Source organism: Urtica dioica, chromosome 8, assembly GCF_054948205.1.
Source record: "Urtica dioica subsp. dioica isolate 48M chromosome 8, U.dioica_male_clone48M_v1_H2, whole genome shotgun sequence".
In the NCBI taxonomy this organism is placed as follows: domain Eukaryota; kingdom Viridiplantae; phylum Streptophyta; class Magnoliopsida; order Rosales; family Urticaceae; genus Urtica; species Urtica dioica.
The window spans coordinates 41,351,184-41,373,205 of NC_142763.1; the positions used below are offsets into that span (position 1 = coordinate 41,351,184).

General features: G+C 37.5%; 3 protein-coding genes across 4 annotated transcripts; all 3 read right to left on the reverse strand.

Annotated features, from left to right (window-relative positions):
- Positions 1-7,384: 7,384 nt before the first annotated feature.
- On the reverse strand, positions 7,385-8,557 carry LOC149389844 (uncharacterized). Its single transcript, XM_089624048.1, has one exon. It carries the CDS (start codon positions 8,416-8,418, stop codon positions 7,837-7,839), a length of 582 nt encoding a protein of 193 aa, XP_089480174.1. The 5' UTR covers positions 8,419-8,557; the 3' UTR covers positions 7,385-7,836.
- Positions 8,558-14,584: 6,027 nt separating this feature from the next.
- LOC149389845 (GATA transcription factor-like protein) lies at positions 14,585-15,675 on the reverse strand. Of its 2 annotated transcripts, none has more exons than XM_089623945.1 (2): positions 15,414-15,675; positions 14,585-15,329 (listed from the first exon to the last, which is right to left on the reverse strand). In XM_089623945.1, exons 1-2 carry the CDS (start codon positions 15,540-15,542, stop codon positions 14,772-14,774), a joined length of 687 nt encoding a protein of 228 aa, XP_089480071.1. In that variant the 5' UTR covers positions 15,543-15,675; the 3' UTR covers positions 14,585-14,771. The 2 variants fall into 2 exon arrangements, with proteins under 2 accessions (XP_089480071.1, XP_089480070.1); XM_089623944.1 differs by having other exon boundaries at positions 15,402-15,660.
- Positions 15,676-15,953: 278 nt separating this feature from the next.
- Positions 15,954-17,726, reverse strand: LOC149389846 (uncharacterized). The gene is made up of 3 exons (XM_089623943.1): positions 17,144-17,726; positions 16,679-17,071; positions 15,954-16,566 (listed from the first exon to the last, which is right to left on the reverse strand). Exons 1-3 carry the CDS (start codon positions 17,538-17,540, stop codon positions 16,202-16,204), a joined length of 1,155 nt encoding a protein of 384 aa, XP_089480069.1. The 5' UTR covers positions 17,541-17,726; the 3' UTR covers positions 15,954-16,201.
- Positions 17,727-22,022: the final 4,296 nt, after the last annotated feature.

Below are 22,022 nucleotides of genomic sequence, written 5' to 3' on the forward strand. Positions count from 1 at the left end.
TTCTCTAAAAAAAAAATTTGTTGTGAAAATTAGGAGGCTGGAGAATGAAAGGATTTCTTTAGGAAATTCCTTGACAATTCCATCTCTTTTGATCGACCCTTAACACAAGTAAAGAAAAGAAAAGAAAAAAAACTACACAATCGAGAGAGAGCTGAGCATGATCGAGAGAGAATCAGCAAGACAGAGATTGGGCATGAGATTGAAACACGTTGAGAAAGAAAAGAGGGAGAAAGGTTGAGAGAAAGAGAAAGAACAGGATCAGAATTAGAAGAGAGTCATCGAAGTTTGTTTATCTCATAAGAAGATGTACGGCAAAGGAGCTGTAAGTGGATTCTCGCCAGTTATTCACGAGTTTCTGAGGTAATTTTCTCCTCTTCTATTCGTGAATTAGGACTTCCTTTTGATTCTGCTTGATTTCGGAAATTGAATGGTTTGAGGATAAATTTGATGGCGATGTTTATGATTCACGTCGTTCTTGTTTCTCGCGTGCCTTTGTTTGGTTTGATTGTGATTCTCTTGAGTTAGGTTTCATGAATTTGGGGTTTTTGCGGGTAAATGGTTCTTGATTATTGGTGCTGAATTGATGCTTGATTTGTGATGATCGTTGAATTTTTCAGAATCTTTGTATGATATATCCACTGCCAATATTATTTCATATTAGGTCTGATTGTTTCAGTTTCATTACAAAAAATAAATATTTAACCCATTCCTTTAAATCACAAGTCCAAATGAGCTTAGTCAAGCTTGGTAGTGTTTTGAACTATTTTTCTGCTCTTGATTCTTTTCTTTCTTTCTTTGAACAGGTCAGGAAAGAGATGGAAACGGTAGACCAAAGCTATTTCTATGTCAAAGTTTATGTCAAAGGTCTTGGCAGTGGAAAAGCTATTTTTTTGCGTTGGATCCTTCCAATTCAAAAACTTACTTGAGAAATAGGTACATATTTTTTTATTTGAGGCTATTTCTATGTCAAAGTTTATGAGAATTGAATTGGAATTTTGTGATGGGCCTGATGATTCCGATTAATGTTTGTCGCTTGATTTATGAATGAAGCTTATCAATTTCTATCCTAGTTTTCTTTAATAATTATGATGCGCATTGGATGATGTAGTCTACATTAGCAAGATGTGACTTTGAAGCACATCGGGGCAGCAATGCGGGGCAACAGTGAGGCTGTCCTAGTTCAGCAACGAAGCTAATTGATTTCAAGAGTGAGTCTATCCACAGTGGGTCTATGAAAAATTGTAAGTACTTAGTGTCTGTCCTAGTCTCTGTGTGTGTTATGTTAGGTAAGTCTGATTTGATCATGTGTGTGTGAAATATTAGTGTTAGTGTCTAATTAGTGTTAGGTTCAAAGCTAAACAATGTCTCAGAGTGTTAGTACATGGTGTGGCTTTTTCTTATGTCTCAGGTGTTTATGATTTTGTGTGATTTTGGTGTGTTTTTCCCTTGCCTGCAGGTTCGATGGGTTCACTATACTAACTTTTCTTGTAGGGTCTCCTTAAAAAAAAAAAAAACTTTGCTTGTAGTGTCATAAACAAATTGTAAGTAATTTATCTTTTCCAAATATTTGTAATGCCAAATTTATGCATGTAAATGTAAATGATATTTATGATTGATTTAATGAAATATGAGATTTTTTTATATTATTATTAGGTATTTTTTGGATATTCATTTATTATAAATGTAATTTAGTATAAATATTTATTTAAATATATATTTTTATTAAAAAAATTGCTCTACATAAATAAGATGTAGTCTATATTGTTAAAATAGAATTTCATGGATATAAACTACAGTTAAAAAATGTAGTCTTCAAGAGAAAAGACTGGAGTCATAGGCAAAGAGATAAGACTCCAGTGCAATAGATGCCACAAAAACACAGTAGTCTGTCTAACTCAATTAATTATAACTACTCTTTAAAGATGTAGTGTTTATTGACTCTCAACTTGAACAACTACATTATAAAAATGTAGTCTTCAACAGAAAAGAATGGAGTCATAGGTAAAGAGATAAGACTCCAGTGCAATAGATGACACAAAAACGCCGTAGTCTGTCTAATTAAATCAATTAAGACTACTTGTTAAAACTGTAGTGTTTTTTTCTTATGTAATTGAGTTATATATAACTACATCATAACGCTGTAGTATTTATATATGAGATTAGTAAGACTACATCTATAAAATGTAGTTATATATTTTAACTACAGTCTTATAAAACAGATACACTACGGCCAAAAACTGGAGTCATAATCAAAGAGATAAGACTCCAGTGCAATAGATGACAGTCGGTAAACTGTAGTCGACTTAAAATGACTACGGCGTTCGGCAGTAGTTAGAGGCCAAATTTCTGGTAGTGTGTGTGCCTTCTCTAACGCTGATTGGTCAACGTGTGTGGACACTCGAAGATCTTTTACAAGCTTTTGCGTCTTTCTTGGAGATTTACTGGTTACGTCAAAGACTAAGAAGCAAACTACGGGTCTCAGAGCTCAGTAGAGGCAAAGTATCGTGCTCTAGTTGCTGCCACATGGTGTTATGGTTAAAACAATTGCTAGTTGACTTCTCCATTGTTTCATCTATGCCAGCTGTTTTATTCAGTGACAACCAAGCAGCAGTTTAGATTGCTTCGAACCACTCTTTACACGAGAAAATAAAGCATATAGAGATTAATATGCACTTTGTGTTGGAATTGATCTAGGATTAAGAAAAAAATTAACGCTTCTAGCAAGCGGCGAAAAATAAAAGTTTTCTTTAAACAAGTAAAAACGATTTTTACTAACCTGGACAAAGAGCAAACACATGTTAATTTTAAATTAAAACTATCTAAGAGCAATTACACGTTTACTAACCTTTATGTAGCTTGATCGTTGAGAAGCTTGTGGAGGTTGAATCGCTCGTCTCCCCACGCAGCTCGCCTTTCTTCGTTCTTCGGGAATTTGAGTAACCACGAAAGTTTCTATCACATGAATCACTCGAGAGAAGAAGGATTTAGTGTGTGGGCACTTTTAAACACGACGACTCAAGAACAAGTCTTAGAGTCGAAGAGCTAAACCAAAACGCTAGGTCAAATGTAGACCTAGGTGCCACAAACAAAAACGAAAAAGGGAATCTAGAGAGAGAGAAGGGGCGGCCACAATGAAGAGAGAGAAGCTCTCTATCTCAAAATTGTGTGATGAGAAACAATGAGAATGAGGGCTTTATTTATAGGAGAATGATTACCTTCAAAAGGTAGTTTCCTCTTCTCTATTGAATATCACATATTCACGAGCAAATTCATTGTTTCCCTTTTCCATTTGGACGTGCAAGCTAAGCCATGCAAGTCCTTGGATTTGTTTCCTCTTTTTCTTTCTTCTTAGTTGGCCGCCCACTTGCTTTGCTTCTAGAGGAAATTTGTTTCCTCTTTTTCTTTTGGCAAGTATCTTCATACATCAATGCACAAAATTAAACTCTCTTTCCTTGGGTTGGACGTGCAAGACCTTCTAGAAGGGCGTTCTAGATTTTTCTTCATTTGTTCATGACAACATAAGAAAGGCCCATCGATAATTTTCAAGTAAAATTCCATGTAATGAAATTAATCCTCAAGGCCCAAATTTATTGAAATGGCCGTGTGGTTTACGTTCATTTGTCATCATATGACAATGTCAAAAAACTTATTCATTGACATTCATTCCATCCTATGTCCAAAATGACAAAAATACCCTTTAGACAATTTTCGTAAAACTTGTCTAGTTCTTGTTTTGACTTAGCTTCTAGTTTAACTAATTCTACTCGAAATGACTTGTGACAGTGACCTCATGGATCCAAATGAACAAAGCTTGAGCTAACATACTTGGACTCAAAAGTTCACAAACCTTTTCCAAGTTTAGCTTAATGTCAACTGACTCCACTAAATAGTAGACACTGAGAATCTCTCGGTTCAAATGAATTTATTTTCTACTCAAGAATTCAACTTAATTGTGATGAGTGGATCCACTGAATATTATCTATGTTTACCCTTCATGAATATCATCAGCTAGATGAGATTTACAAAATTACCATTTTTACCCTTCTAGCTGTTATTTCATCAACTTCTTTGTTGCTTGTGAATAAGTTAGAAACAATGTATTGACGAGGAGCTAACAAGTCACATTGATTCATCCAAAAGAGTCATGACTCAATTTGGACACTAGCCAGTTCATTTATTCACATTCCAAGGAACAAAGCATGAGGTGATATACATTGCATTTCAACAATCGTGTACATGAATTCCATATCTATGAGATCTTCACAAAGTTACTCATGACATCTTCATAACTTAGTACTTCACCAATAGGTCATGTTCAGAATCACATAGTGAGTCCGAACTCTGACTTTCTCAAATGAGAATACGTAAGCTATGAAATGAAATGTCTCATTTCAGGATTGATGTAAGCATGATGCAATTCATACGTAGTGACTTCGAGACATAAGAGGTTAAATGGTTTGTTCTTATTCTGTCTCTAGAAGTGCACTGGTAAATTCAGTACCTTCAGAAGATACCTAGAAGAACTATAGAGTCTCCAACTCTCTATGCCCCATAACCAGACATCATAGATTCTCCTAACAATCGTACTTAGATCAATAGTCATTTGATCCTTAGATTGCGAATAGATTGTTTTAAGCAAACCATGAAGAGTTTGTTCATGCAAATCTACATCGGTCTCTTCATATGTTGTTAGGTTTGTTTAAGGACTAAAGACTATAGATTATCATAAAGCTTCAAATATACAAGGAAGAATGAATGAACGTTTCAATTTTTATTAATAATTCAGCAGTTACAAGCAAGAGTCTTCGTGAGACTTTATTACATCAAATGCAGATAAGTAAAGACTACTACTCTTCTTGTGGGCACCATTGACAACACTTTGCTCGTGAGCATTTCAGCTCCAACTCAGTCAAGTTGTTACCAGTCAGAATCATCAACTAGCTGGCGTCTTCACCAACCCGCTCTCAGATCCAGTCTTATTAGAGAATTTGATATCCAAGATATCTCTCACACTACTACAAAAATGAGATCATACAACGCTTAAAAACAGTTGTAGAATGATTCTACAACACTTGTTAAGCGTTGTAGAATCCAACGTTGCAGAAGCTTCTACAACGGTATGATTCCATTGTACAATTTTCAAATATTATAAAAATCCTCACCGCGGCGATGTATAATTTTCGCCACGGCGAGATATTCTACAACGTATATTTTAACCGTTGTAGAAGTTTCTCGCCGCGGCAAAAAATATACATCGTTGCGGCGACTTTTTTTCTTATTTATGAATAAATCATCGCCGCGGCGAGTTATTCTACAACGGATATTTTAACCGTTGTAGAAGTTTCTCGCCCCGGCGAAAATTATGCATCGCCGCGGCGAGGTCTTGGGTTGAACCTCGTTAAAGGCTTGGACTATTCGTTGTAGAAGATTCTACAACGGATAGTCTAATCGTTATGAGAAATCTGAAATATATGAATTTTACAACACTGTAGTAAGCGTTGTAGAAACACCTTGCTTCTACAACGCTTAGCCATAAGCATTGTAAAAACACTCAGTTTTTACAATGCTTAGCCATAAACGTTGTAGAAACACTCAGTTTCTACAACACTTATTTTAAGTGTTGCAGAATCCCCAATTTCTACAACACTTAACCGTATGTATTGTAAAAAATAAGTTGTAGAGTCTAATATTTATAGTAGTGTCAAAGATTGTACGATCCATTTTGAGCGGGAGTATTGAGGATGCTTAGTTTAGTCTTTGTTTTAGTTAGCTTGTGTATTAAGTTTTCGGTTGTTATTGTGTTGGTCGATCCAGTGCCGGCATTGGGCTAAGGCGAGCTAGGCCCATGCCTAGGGCCCCAATATGGGATGGGCCCCCCAAAAAAAAAATTATGTATTTAATTTCTCTCTGCCTCCGCGCGACCTCAAAGCTTCTAAGCCGATCGCACTTCTCCGCAGAATCCTGAAACAAAAAAGAAAAAAAAGTTTGAAAAAAGATACGATTGCAGCAGAGGAGCATAAAAAGAGAAGACGAACGACGGAACGAGTCTCACTCCGCGCGACCCAAGACGACCCTCTCCTCCGCCTCCGCGCGACCCAGACGAACGCCGAACGCACCATCTTCGCGCGACCCAAACGAACGAGCATCTCCGCCTCTGCGCGACCCAAACGAAGGCGCCATCTCCTCCGCCTCCGCGCGACCCAAACGAGAGCCTCTCCTCCACGCCATCTGGCCCATCTCCTCCGCGCGCGCGTCAAGTCCGACCGAGCCCTGCTAAATCAAGGTGAGGAATTAGAAAATTCTTCCCAAATTTTCATACAGATAATTGATTTAAGCCAAGGATTAGATTAGGCTGTGTTAATTAGCCAATATATGGATCATGAAAGAATTAGGGAAACACATACGGTGGCGTCAGGGTTCGTAATCTTCGGTTTTGTGAATGTAAGCCATCTCCGGTATGTGAGAGAGAGAGAGAGAGAGAGAGAGAGAAAAGAAAAAAGATCTGAAAGTTATGTAAATTTTCCCCAAATTTGAGTACCCTCCAATGGGGCGCTATTAGAGAGAGAGAGAATTGTTGTAGCCCTAGTGCTGGTATTAACTGCGAGAATATACCTGAGTATATGATATCCTTTTCTTGTAGATAGGATTGTTGCAATGGTATTAATGAATGTAGTTGTAGCCCTGGCTGATCATTCTCTCTGTTTTTGATTTATGTGAAAATGAGGAATTTGAATGGATATGAGCTTGACCTAGGTGCTTGGATTTGAGTTGTACATATCAAACAATTAGAATTTGTTTTAATCTCTTTGTCAAGTGAGTATACAGCAATTAGAATTTTTATTTCATTATGCTTTTTTTGCATCTTATATATTTATTAACTTATTTTTTATTGTTATCAAAAGGCCCCAAAATGTTTATTCACATAGGCCCCGGTCATGAGTTCGGGCCGGCCCTGGGTCGATCGAGTCAAACATTCTTTCTTTTTTCTTTTTGTCGCATATGCTGGCGTGGCTATTTTATTTCATTTGTTGCTTCAGCTGTGCACAATTTACAGTTATATAAATATCATTAGTTTAGTCTATTTCGAACTAAACAATCAATAATGAAACATTTTCTTTCGTTTCTTTCCATCTGAGTTTCTCTCTTCTCCATTCTTGATTTCTCTTCCGCGTTATTTTAGTTTTTTTTTCTGAAACAAGATATATATTATTTATTTTTAACAAAGTGTTCTTCTGCATTTTTTTTTTTTTTTGTCGTAGAACTATCCACGTGTTGTCAATGTATGCTCATGGATATTATTGACTTATTATCATCGCCATAATGTCTCAAGTTGCAACACGTCGTCGTATATTCCAACTGGCAATCAACATGAAATTATATAGGCTCTAAAAGTGAGAAATTATATTTACGTAAGTTGTTAATTACATGGATATGTTATCATAATCAAAAGTTTATTTGATACGACTGACATTACATCATTCCTACGCAATAAAGCAAAGACAAAGGAAATCCATTTCTTTTCCCATTATTTTCATACAACCATCAGAAACTTAAGAATATAATACAAAAGAATTCAACAGTCATCTCAGTTTATACAAAAGTAGCTAATCTTGTATGATAAACTCAACACAAGCAAGATTAGAAGGAATAATAATAAGATTATATCATTATTCGAAATAGAGAAAAACAATGAAATTTTAAAGAAATGGTACATACTACAGATAATCTTCAAGAACAGAAAAACGTTATTCTTGCATATCTTATTACTTTATGACATGCATATATAATTCACAAGAGATTGTCAACGAACAATAATAAACAGCAAGAAAATCCAAATTAATTATCACGGGGGATAAGAACAAACGCATTCACGAAGAGAAAAGTGAAGGAAATGACGAAATTAACCCTGGAGGGAAGAGAACTGGAGGGCGGTGGCGTGTAATAGTTGGGATAGTAAGACACCGGAGGAGAGTCGTACGGATGCGGCGTTCCGGGATAAACCGGCTTCCCATTTGGCGGCGCCGGCGGATATATCAACGGCGGCGAAGGGACGTATCCTCCGCCGGATGGCGGTGGAGGAGCGCAGTTTGGGATCTCCGGCGGTGGCGGCGGAGCGCAGATTGGGATCTCCGGCGGTGGCGGCGGAGCGCAGATTGGGATCTCCGGCGGTGGCGGCGGAGCGCAGATTGGGATCTCCGGCGGCGGTGGAGAGGGCGGCGGCGGAGGAGGAGGAGAGGGTGAGGGTTTGCATGGGTCCTCACAATCCTCGCACATAGTGCATTGTATCACTTCTTTGGACTCCACATTAGGGTTTATATTATTATTACTATCAATAGTCCTCTTAATTGAGTGAGTTGTTGGGGTTGATATCATTAGAAGAATAGTGATGGTAATGATGGGAGATAGTGGAATCGCCATTTCTTTTATGAATGTTTTTTAGACGAGGTTGAAGTTGATATATGTATATACTGATCTAAAAGAGTGAATATTTGGGAGAAGTGTGAGGTAGAGAAAGAGATAATAAATCTATAAAACGACGGAATATTTTTTTTGGTGTTGTGTTTGTGAGCGCATTGTGTATTGCTGACCGCACCATCTTGTCGGTGATATATCTCTTTTCGCTAGGATATATTATATGAAATAGAGATATTGACGACAAGAAGAAAAATCAAAACGTCAAATATACATTTAACAGAAAATGGCTATATTGATACTAATACTATACGTACGCCACTGGAGTATGTTACTATATGTCCGGCTCAATGGCTCTTCTATTGTTACGCAATAAATAAAAAGCAATATAGCCCCTTAATAAGAAGAAGAAGAAGAAGAAGAAGAAGAAAACATTCATGCCCCCTATAAAACTCACCTCTTCCGTGGATATGTGTCTTATGCAATGTTTTAAATGCCGGAAAAATTTGCCGGAAATCGGTGATGATACCGTCGTTGGAGTAAAAACGGTCGGCGAAAAGCGTATTTTTTTTTGTCATCGATTTTCGTTTTTTTTTCGTTTTCACCGATTTTCGTTTGTTGTCTGTCATTTTTTTTTTACGAAAGTTAAAGGAAATTTAATGGAGCTAGCTAGGAATAGATCCCAAGTCACCCAAAACAAATCTCCAAAACCATTACCAAGTTTAACCAAGTAGCAATTTTGTAATTATATTGTTTACTTTTTGATACTATATTATATTTGTTATATGATTTTAGACAAATACTATATATAAGATAAAAATTCATATATAAATGTAACAAATAAATTTTTACTAATAAAAATAAATATCTTTTCAATTAATGTCATTTTAAATAATGTATTTAATTATATTACTACGTATAAAAAAAATAAATGTATAAAAACAAAATAAAATGATGAAAACGGATGTTTATAAAAGATAGGCAGGGATTCTATTTTGAGAGGTAGAGATTTTGTTTATGACATAGGCAACGGTATGGATAGCCACCCCCCAAAAAATATTGGGAACCTCGGCGGACTGAGCGGGGTCTCTAACAAGATGAGAGTATTTCCTTTCGGCAACATCGTTTTGTTGAGGTAGGTCGGTGCATGAGGTTTAACGAATGGTCCCATAGAAGCAAGTAACTGGCAAAATCGTTAGAAGTATATTCACTTCCTAATCACAACGAAAACATTTAATGACAGCATAGTGTTGTGTTTTAACGAGGGCTCTAAAATCACGATAAATGCCTAAAAAATCAGATATACACTCCATAAGATAAACCCAAGTGTAACGGGTGAAATCATCAATAAAATAGACGTAATATCTAGACCACCCTTAGTAGACACAGGAGCATGTCCCCTACACATCAGAATGCACAATATCAAAGGAGGCAAGAGATAACGAAACACTGTTTTGAAAAGGTAAAGCTAAAAAATTTCGCAAGTTTACAACCACTACAATCCGAAATAACATGGGAGTTCAAATGTCATAGAGCTCACGTAGAAACCAAAAAATGCAAACAAGACGCTGAAACATGACCAAACGAGAATGCCACAAATAAAAGTTAGACGATAAATGACGCAAATAAAAAGAAAATAAATCCACACCGGAGGCAGTTACACCCGATACTTTGAGTTCATCTAAGACATAGAGTCCCTCTTACTTACGGCCAATCATCGTCTGAAATCGTGGATCTGAACACAACAAGTGGACAAAGAAAAAGTGACTAAGAAAACATATTCGATCAATTGACTACCAGACACAAAACTTATAGCAAGACTAGGGATATAGTAAACATTAAGAATAGAAAGTGAGGGGGCATTTGATTGGAGACACCTGAATCAAGGACCCACAATGAGGATAGTATACGTGGGGCTGACTACAAGGACAAACCTTTTGAGGAACAGTGGAAAATGGCATGAGGCTACGAGGCAAGGAGCTGGTGGAACTATTCAAACATGTACGGATCTACAAATGGGGCCAACGACCGCTGATGAGACTGTGGTGGTTGTTGGTGTTGCGGTTGCGTTTGGCCTCTGCTCAACAATACGGGACACTCAACCTTCCAATGACCATTTTTCTTGCAGTATGCACACTCGTCATTGTGCCTCACCCTAACAAAACTCCAAAGATGAAATCAAACAACCAAACTCGAAATCCAATTACCCCAATATACACTCCAAATCGAAGCAATTTACAACTAAATTACCACTACTACATATATAGGCATCAGGTGCAACAAAATGTCGCACTTAATGCCAAAATGTTGTACCCAAAAGTCCGTCGCTAAAGCTTCGTATGTGACATGTCGCACCTAATAGTGTCACATATTAGACGCGACACTTTTCGGTGAGATATGTTGTACCCAAAGTCGCACCCCTGTTTTATACTGCAAGCTCAAGAAATTGTTCTCGGTAATCCAATCTCTACTTGGATTTGACATTCCGCTGAACGAGAAGGTCAAAGACAATTATTGTTAAGAGACGGAGAACAACTTTAGTAGAATGATAGAGAGATTATGAAACTAATTAATTCGAAACTCTACTGAAATTTCGGCAGAGTTTCCCCTATAATACTGACAAACCAAAAACCTGCAAACACGTTTAAAAAGATATACAGACCATCCATAACTATCATATTAATAAACTAAACTCTAAGGCAATAACATTTGAACTTAACATTGCAAATTCATTTTTAAATTTCAATTATAATTTCATTTTTAGTAATTACAATATACTAGTTTAAACTTGTCACAAAATTAATAATTTTAACTTGTCACAAAATTACTTATTACTAACTTATTGAGGTTTAATGAAGCTATAGTTGATTCCTTGTTGAGGATTTCTTTAATTTAAACCCGAAAAAATAAAGTTAACCAAAAGTAACCGGTTTACTTTTAAATAGAAATTACACATTTGAATGTAAAGACATTGTTACCAAGTAGATGTACTTGTTGAGAGAGAGCGAGAGAGAAACTGAGAATGTCCTCACGCCGGTGCTCGGCTCGGCTCGGCGGCTAGGCTGAGAGGACAGCGAGAGTGAGCGAGAGAGGCAGTGTTTTTTAGCGGTCATCGAGGCTCGTCGGCTCGGCTGAGAGGGCAGCGAGAGTGAGCGTCAGGCTTGGGCTCAGGCGTCGGGCTCGGGCGGAGACATAGCAGGAGATAGAGAGAGTCAGAGAGAGAAAGATAGTGAAATAGAGAGAGAGAGAGAGAGAGAGAGAGAGAGAGAGAGAGAGAGAGAAAGCCTACCGTGAGGGACGGGGCTGTTAGGAATATTGCCCACTAGAAGATGATGATTACTAAATAAGATAAGAAGTTACTTTATAAGCATCATATGATTAGTGGGTTGAGGTCTGATAACATTCAGAATCAATTATAATTGTCATACATAGTCTCCGTATCAACCTGAATCGCATGCTGGGCATCCGAGATCGGGCGGTGAACTAAAACTTGGTCGATGATTGATATGTGCCTGGAAAGCCTTATCTAAAGTCATATATGTGGAACACAAGTGAAGGTTGATCACTTAGTAGGAGCATTCTGTACCTGTGGTAAATGTACGACCCGGACAGACCTTGCATGTAGATGTGTCGTTTAAGGACCGTTACGACACACTAGCCATGGTCACAAATGATGGTCACAGTGACGCTTGATCTTAATCCTGAAGTGATCATGGACTTCTAGGTCGTGTTACCGGGTTCTTTGATTCATCACGTTAAAGGCCAATGAAGGTTGAATAAATGGATGTTTTTGGGAACTCGGGACATGATTGTAGAAGGGAAGTGTTTTACAGATACGGAATCCAGCCTTCCTGAAAGAAGGTTAATGTTCTCTCACCTAAGGGTTGATTCCATAACCGATTGATTGTGCACACTTCCGAAGTTGGCTTACGTTCGGTTGAATCTTTCGCTGGGGAAGCAACGATGCTTAGCGCTTATATGTAACGAGAAAAGTATAACGAAACAAATTGACCTATCTCGATACGGGTCATGATCACGTACTGACTATATCAGTGGACACTCGTCACGATGAGTAAATATAATTCTAAGTATTAAGGAGAGTGCAGTCTTAGCTTACACGGTGGAGTATTTACTAAGATTAGACAAATCGATCGAAAAAGAGAAATGACTATTTCGTCTTTTTTATCGGATTTGTTAAACTTCAACTACTAGGTCCATCGCCCCCGATTCGGCTTCGATAAAGGCGGATAAGGACGTTAATATAATAGTATGTATTATTATTATAATCTCAATTGCTGTAATAGTGATTGACAGCATTAATTCCAAAAAGGGTATTTTTGGAATTAAATTAATATTTATGGCAATGCTGTTTATTTGTTGCTAGATCAAGTAAATAAACTTATTATTTATTGTTGGACAAGTAAATAAGTGTTTAATGGGCTTAAATCTATTGGGCCTTAAAAAAGCAAAAATCGCCTACCCCCTACGGTGTTGGACGTTTTTTGCACTGGTGTGGTAATCAGTATTTTTTCTGTTTTTTTGTTCCTAAAATATAGGAGAATAAATAGGAGATATATTTTCCTATATTCCCTCGTAATATTTAGGCTAAATATTAGGAGGATATTTAGGAGAAAATCTAGGAGAATATATTTTCCTAGATTTCCTCAACAGCAAAATATTTTATACTGTTGTATAAAATAAAATCTTAGATACGGATCTGACGGATGAGAGAAAAAATAGGATTCACTTGTTGAGATCCAATGGTTGAGATTTAATCCACTAGTGTGAACACAATAAAATGAAATAATATCTTTTAGAATATTCTGGAATATTTTATAAAGATACCTTTTAAACTGCTATAAATAGATGGCTGATGTGAAGCAAAATTTAACAGAAATAGCCAAGGAATTTCGTGGCCTCTCTCTCTCCTTGAGTTGGCCGACTTTTTCTCATCTTCCTCCCCTCGGAATTGCTTCAATTCCATTATTAGAAATAAGAGAGAAAGATCGGAAACACCCCATTTTCAGATCTAATGAGATATAACGAAGCCCACTCTTTTGTCTTATCTTCCTCGAAGATTACGTTTCTGAAGACTCTGATGTCATCACATCGAGTCCTTGAAGGAGGAGTTCCAGATCTGATCGTGTGGAGGCTTGTACGTTCAAGACGAAGACGGATTGTGAAAACTTTCGGTTCGTGAGCCAAAACTGTAAGTTTCCTTAAACTCGTCTTTTATCTGATATGATTGCTTGATGAAGTTTCTTATGATTAATTAATTAAGTAATCTAGATCTTGTTTAATAACCATGTTAATAATTAGCTCTTCTTAGCGCAATTATTCTTTTCCGCATTAAATTGGTTATTTAAGGTGCATTAATCACCAAGAGGGGCTCCGGCTGCGAAGGGGCGATGGTTGAGACCGGCGAGGGCAAGCTTCGGAGATTCTCTCAAGGATAGCATCGCAGGTGCTCTGCCAGACTTCGAAGGACGGGAATACGTCGAACGAGGAGCTCGTCGGGGTAATGAGAGGGCAAGGCCGGCGAGGCCGAGCTCCTGTAAGGGCGAGCTCCGGCGAGGAAGTCGTAGACGAGGTAGATGTGGTTTTCGGAGACGGAGGCGCCGATGAGATTGACGACGAGGCGCTGACGGAGGTCGGAGTTGTCGATCTTCCAACGGAGTCGGTGCTGGCGGAGGTCGGCAGATGACGGCGAGGCGCTGACGGAGGGCACGGAGGTCGACAGATGGGAATGGCGGAGGACAGAGAGCGAAGAGTGGGGAGGATGGCGTCTGCGCGAGCTCCGGCGTGGAGGAGGGGCAGTGAGCAGAGGGACGAGCGTGAAGAAGAAGAAAAAGAAGGAGGAGGGTCTTTATAACCTTAACCTAATATTATCCGGTGCGACATGTCGCACCTGTTGCATGTATTGGGTGCAACATGTCACACTTGTTGCACGTATTAGGTGCGACATATCGCACCCGATACCACTTAAAATGATCAAATTTTTTGGTTTTCTGAATTAGTATCTGGTGTGACATGTCGCACCTAAATGAGCATTAGATGCGACATATCGAACCAGATACTATTTTTTTTAATTCATGACACTGAAAATAAGATGAGGGATTTTAAATCCGCTTAAAAATTTTAAAACTTTTAGGTGCGACATGTCACACCACTTAAAATGAGCAAAATATACCACATCTTAATACAACCATAAAGAAACTAAAATAACCCTACATAAATAGGGTAATAGAAATATACTATGCTAATAAGTGTTACTTTACCATTACTCATTCATTCCAACACACACACACACATACACACAAAAACGATCATGATTCATATACACAACGATCTCGAAATAGTCAAAACCATTCCCGGCGCATAGCCCTGAGAACCCTTCCGTGTGGAGAATCAGGGTCCCCGCGCATGGCGTTTCGCCGCCACATCTCGGCCGTCCTCATCATCGTCTCCTCCGCCGTCAAAACCTGCTCCGGCAACCACCCCGAAACGTTCCTCTTCTGATCGGAAGACCCGTCCGTGGCCCGCGTTATCGGCTTCCTCGTGTCTGCCATCTCGATCTCCGCCAGCGGAGACGCCTTGTGCCGCAAGTAGTACTCTCTGTCGTCGTCGTCATCGTCATCCCGGCACGGCGGCGGTTCCACCCCGGCGGAGCAGCCGAGATTTTCCACTTTCACCGGAGATTCTTTGTGGAGTTGATGATTCTTCCGATGCTGGAGGAAGGTGGGGTCGGACGGGTTGTGGACTCCGCTGGACTCGAGCGTAGAGGAGCTATGGTGTACTGCTGCTTTATTATTTGGTCGTTTCACAGGTACTGTTTTTCCTTTTGCTGGTTTCTCATCTTTATCACTTCTTTCGTACCCTGCCTCCCCTGTTTCAGGTTCATATTTCTCCTTCATTTCCTGATCAAGAACAAGTTAGAAATATAAATACTGTGATATACTTATATTTTTATTGTAATGATTAGGGTTTACGTTAGGAAGGACTGGTTGTTGAGATTCGTCTTCTTGTGCGGTCCGGTACGGCGTCGATGAGATTCCACGGCGGAGAAGTCTAGTCGATGAGAACAACCGGGTTGACTGTCTTACTACTATAGATGCTATCTTTGACACCATTGTTTTTTTAATCAAGGAAGTAAATTTGTTTCTTTTTAGATCGATGAATGTAGTGTAGTTGCCGAAGAGATGAACTAAAAATAGGTTCGAACGAAGTTTCCAGAGGCTGCTTCTGGACTGACAGGTGTGTATTTGTGCTGTGACGTGGTAACGATTCAGTGTACGTTGCTTACGTGTCATGTTCTAGTCTATTCAAAGTCTTTCTTGGGCTTTCTAATGTTGATTAACGATTCACCCAATCCTGGTTTAATTTCACCTCTTTTTGGATTTATCTTATTATTTATCAATGTAATTATCAGATAGAAAGGATTATATACGGTAATTGTTAGGAACTGATTTCTTATCCAGTCTCGTTTTATAAACGACAACATTGGATTTCCTTTCGACGTTCATTTTCATTCACAATACAAGTCCGTTTAGTCAATAAATGACATATATAACCCAAGATAGACAAAAGAAACATACACGTACACTAGTCGAAAAACGGCAGTAATTGCTCAAGAAGAGCATGAACTAATTACGGATAAAAATGCACAAACAAAACAATAAAAATCCCTGGAATTAGTGATATATGGAGTTAAAGCCTTGTGATTATTGATCGCGTAATCGATGAATAAGACGCAGCGTTAGAGTTAGAGTGAATCCCAGGGTGTGGTTGGTCAAAGCCTGAAGCTTCCGTCTCTATGGCCGAGCTTGGCAAAGATGTTGGCTAAGAAAGCGAAGAGGGCAGCGAAGAAGCACATGATCCAGGAGAGCAGAAGGAGGACCCAATCAAGGTAGTTCCTCTTGGGCGGGTGGGTCCGATCCGACACCACCAAAGCCCGATAAAGTGCCTCAGCCACAGAGTAGGAAGAGACTGGGTCAGCGTCCTCGGGTGCGAACCCGTGCTCTGTCTTGCACACCACGTCATATACCCCACTCGTCTCTGACACTCCCACCCCTTCGCAGATCTTTATTCGCGCCTCCATCCTCTCATCCGCCGACAACTCGTCTCCGTGTGTCAATATCAACATCGGCTTCTCACCTACATAATCAAAATCAAATACCACCCTTGATCTATAAACTGAAGTTTTATAACGACAAAGATCCCTTACTTTTATATATATATTTATAAGGACAAAAAGAAAAAAACTCACCCCATTTTTTAAAAACAGGAGATCGATAGAGTTCTTTGACGGCGTCCAACGGCTTGTGATTCGCCGCCTTGAGAGCGACGTAAACCTCCGCGGCGTTGACCACCACCATAGCGCAGTTGACCCTCCGCCGCGCGAACTTTGACGACGAGGACGATCTGGCCGACAGCGCTTCGAGCTCGTCCCTTGGCAGCGAGTACTGATCCCCTGCCCTCATGCACAGCTGGTTGTGGTGCACCCCGTCGTTGATCCAATCCGAGAGCTCCACGTCGACAACCTCGCTGGCCTGGTCGTAGTCGAACCCCCGAGAGTCGTACACGCAGAACCCGCTCCGAAGCGACCTTATCACGTTGTGCTCCTCCAAAAACATGCTCGTATTATTACCATGCTTCCCTCCTAAACAAAATGAAAACAAATAGTCAAATTAATCTTAAAGAAATTTGTTAGAATGTATAATATATGATATACCTGCTGAATTGGAGGTTTGAGCGAAAGGGATGAGGCAAGATCGGCCGAGGACGGAGTACATAAGGTTGACGAGCGAGCTTTTTCCGGCGCCGGAGAAGCCGAGCAAGAGGATGGTGGTGATCGGAGGGATTTCGGTTCTCTCCTTGGGGATTCCTCCGGTGGGGACCCAGAAATCGCCGCACCGGTACGTGAAGAGCTTGTGACGGAGCTCGCTCAGACCGTTGTGGTCCCCACCCGCCGCGGAAAGCCTCTCGAGCTCTCTCAGGACTCTCTCCCTCGGCGATGGTCCGGCGGAGGATGGTGAATTCGGGTCGGATCTCCACCATCGGGACGACCCGGAACACTCTTCGTCGTTCTCGTCTTCTTCGCTGGTTGAGAAACACTGTTGGTTCTTCATCGCTGAGCAGTGATTCGAATTCGATGAACAGTTTTTTTTTGTTGGTTGGTTTGTATTTGGATAATGGGGAGTGGTTTCTGTTTCTGTGAAGGAATGGAATGGAGACAAATAAGTACTGTGGCTAAGCTGTTTCGTCGACTCTTTCCGATCTGGGATTCTCTTTGACACAAATGTCCGTTACTTTATTATTATTATTATTATTATTATTATTATTAGTTTTAGCAAATGAAATGTAAAATATTAACTTATTATGTTTCCATTATTTATATATAATTTTTTTGCTTGATTTTTCTCTCGATTTAAATGACATGTTAACAAAAAACTTGGTCGTTAATATTCCTTCAATTTTTTTTTTTTTTTTTTTTCTGAATAAACCAAAAGCCTGAAATCAGAAATAGTTACCAACTGCTGATTTGATAAGGACCGATTTTTACCATTTATACTAATTTTATCATGTAAACAATTAATACGGTGAACAATTTTTTTTATTTGTGTAATTTTTTCATAATTATACTCTTACCTTACTAATATATATATATATATATATATATATATATATTATATATATATATATATATATTGATGATAAAAAATTGCTACAATATTTGCCTCAGCGAAAACTCGTGTATAGCAAACATGATATGCCAACTAGAACATACCGATTAGAATATGCCTACGACATGAAGATTTATGATATATTTTCTATATGACAAACAAATCTAATTACATAGAAAATAACAAATAAATTTTGAGCGTGTGCTTATGATAGATGAGAAGCATAGCTAGTGTAAGAATGAGAACCTCTTTCTTTTTCACATTATTGCCATCATTTTATAATGCTTGGATCATCTGGAATCTGGATTGATCAGACCCACGTTTTGACGATTATACTGCTAACCGTTCATTTCATGTGTGTAGGAGTTATTTTGATAATTTTATGGCCCGTGTGATCAATTGACGATTATCTAAAGTTTACGTGGCTATTATAAACATTCGATTTTGATTAGTCTTTTTTTTATAACAGCTAATTTCTATTATATTCTCGATGATGTTAAATGAGCATTGGTACATATTTTCTGGCAATTTGGTGTATTAGGTCGGTGATATTTCCACCTTATAACAATATATAATCATCTAATATATTTAATACTCCAATGAAATCGAGATGCGTATGACCTTATTTGAAATTGCAAGTATATCAAAGTTTTTTCTAAAATGTTACGAAATCATAATCTATTTATATTTTTTAGTATGGATATTTTGGACATTTTATAAATGTGTTGTTTTTTTAATATATGAATACGATATTAGAGCATCATTAATGGTTCCTAGCTTAACAATTTAAGGACTTGCTTGCAATTAGGAAAAGTGTTAAGCTATTTGCTTAACCATTATTTGGCATTTTAACTATGTGATTGGCTAGAGAAATTAGCTCTATAGAACTATTTGCTTAAGCAAACTACATGGGATCCAATACACTATTTTAACAATTATTTTATTGTTTTGAATATGAGAAGATTTTTTTTTTTTAACACTATATTTCTCCGGAAGAGTTCAAACAAGTTTGCAATATCATCAAGGCTAAGTACGGAATTGAGTAGTCTAAAGTAAAAGTTATTTTATATGTAGGGATTTATTATGTAATGTCAAACTTTGTTTATGCAATGTCATGATTTGTGTTTTTGAAGGAGTAATGACATAATTAATTAATCTACAACTCTGTGTATTAGTTTTTTTTTTTTTACATTATGTACTCATTAGTTTTTTTTCTTTGACAGTGTGTTTTGGGTAGTTTTATGACATTGTGCATCAAGTTTTCTTAAACTGTGTATATTTCTTAATTTTATTCTTTTCTTAATATATTGTTACTATAATATAGTCAGATTGTTTTCTTAAAAAAATTACATGTTCTTCATTTGGCCTAATAAATTGAATTATACAACTTTTAATAAATAAAAAAAAATTATAGTTTTTACAAGTGGAAATTGAATAAAAAAAATAAACAAAAATAGAAAATGACAAGTGGGATAAACTTAAGCAAGATGATAAATTAGCTTATATTGTGGATGATTTAACTTAAATAAATTGTATTTTGCTATGACTTATGTGGCATGGTAAGCTAATTTGACATAGCTTACCATTAAAGATGCTCTTAGTGGGCCTGAGTTGCAAGGAACTATAGCCATGTGATTGGTTGGTTTCTAGATTAAATTTTATCACCATGATTAGTTTGTGGGAGCGAGTGATCTTCATAATGGGAGCAACAATGTGATTTTTAATCATTATTTACACAGCGTATAATAAAGTGGATCTCATGTATCAGTTAAATACCTTCTCAACATGCAGAAATGGATAAATAAATTAGAGCTTGTCAATTAAAAAATATAGATATTAGTCAAACATGATGGGGGCATTAACGGTCAAATTGAACAAGCCTGTTATTGCGGATCCTTCTGAAAAATAATAATATTTAAAAAATATGTACGTGATAGGATAATATTTGTAGGAAATAAAGTATCGAGTAAAGTGCTTCGTGATATAAACAGTGTGATCGTGACAATTTCTCTAAATAGCTATTTTTCCAATGCTTACTTATTAAATGTGTTTTCCACGGCTTACTAGAATGGCAACTTGTAAAGGTAAAACCGGGTAAATTTATTCTGTTACTCGTACTCATTAATTTTTTAACTCAGACATGTTTATCCGGATTTTGAGACGGACCGGGTAACGGAGATACCCGTAGAATAAGTGGGTAAAATATAGGACCCGTTACCCATTTACCCGACATAAAAAAAATGTATCGGATCGGGTAGACCCGTTTACAAAATAAAAATCAATCAACAATATAAAATTAAAAAATAATAAAATTTATGTGAAAAATATCAAAGTGCTACTACAATATAAAGAACATTAAAATTCAAAATAAATAATAAATAAATACAAAATAAGTCTTCATTGCAAATTGGATCATCTTGAAGATGAAGAAGGTAATTTTCCTGTCCAAGTCTGAAGGCAAACAAACATATTGAAGATCCCGTTGCTTCAAACGTGAGAAGACATATTTGTAATGCAAAGCAACTTTAAGCATCAAATACGTAGAGTTCCATCTTGTTTCTCATTCCAAAACTAAACTCTTAGTATATGTGACTTTCAATTGATTTGCAGTTTCCTCAAACTTTTCACAACTTCTAGGAGACGAAGTCCAAATGACAACACTATCACGAACCTTTCGAATTCCCTCGGTGAATTTCTCGAGTCCATCTCTTACGATAAGATTCAAAATATGAGTTGCACATCTCATATGAAAAACTCTCCACCCAAAAGAAATGTTTTTTTTGTCAAATCTTGCTTTTACCTTGCTAATTATACTGTCATTTGTGCTACAATTATCCAGAGTGAACGTGGATAAGTTGCGATCAATATTCCAATCCATCAGTTTCTCCAAAACTTTATCACAAAGAACTTCAACAGTATTCGGAGCTGGCATGTAGATGAACCATATTATCATATAAGAAATCATTAGAAGGAGTAACAAATAATATTGAAATTTTAAAATAATATTGAGTAGTTAAGTTGATACCTTAATATGTAGTTTCGTAAAACTCAATCGTTGTCCATAAAATGTGTTGTGACAACCATATAATGCTTGTGTTGATTGTTAGAATTCCACATATCAAATGTTATAGCAATTCTTCCTTTTTTTTTCCAATAAATCATCATTTTGCTCTTCTCAATCTTGTAAATCTTCAAAATGTCATTTTTTACCGTGTTTCTCGACACCATCTTAAACAACGGTTGAAGCCCACTGCAAAACTTTCGAAATGCAACATGCTCAACAATCGAGAGTGGATACTCGTGCGTGATGAACATAGTTGTGGGATCTCTTCTTGAAACTTCTGGGTCAAAAGCATGTAGACCAAGTGCAGATTTTCCCTCAGCTGTCTTGACTTTGTTTAATGACATTTGTGATATTGATGTAGTAGTCCGGCGAGGACACTTTTGCTAATGCTTCATCAGATGAGATGTCCCCTCTTTCGATCCCCCGTTCAGTTTCTTCTTACAGTAAATGCACATTGCCTTCGATACATCATTTTCTTTGGTTCTTTCAAAATGTTTCCAGAAAACCGACTTCAATGATCGTTTTGTTTCCACTACCACTTTATTCTCGGGCGATACTTCCACGGGATTTGGACCTGATATCCTAACATTACCCATCATATTTTTGAATTAGATGACTGGTTGTCATCCGGAGGTGATTGATCTTGCTTCGATGAAACTCTTTCTCCAATAATCTCCTCATTCATGACTAAAACAACAGAAAAAACCAAACAATAATAAAGAATACTATATTCATCAGTGTACTATTTTTAATAAAGAATAATATATGTATATCTAAGCTATACATATATTGTATTTGGTCAGTGCATAATATTTTAGCTCTATTGTAAACAATATTGCCTAAATAAACAATACAGTTTTTTT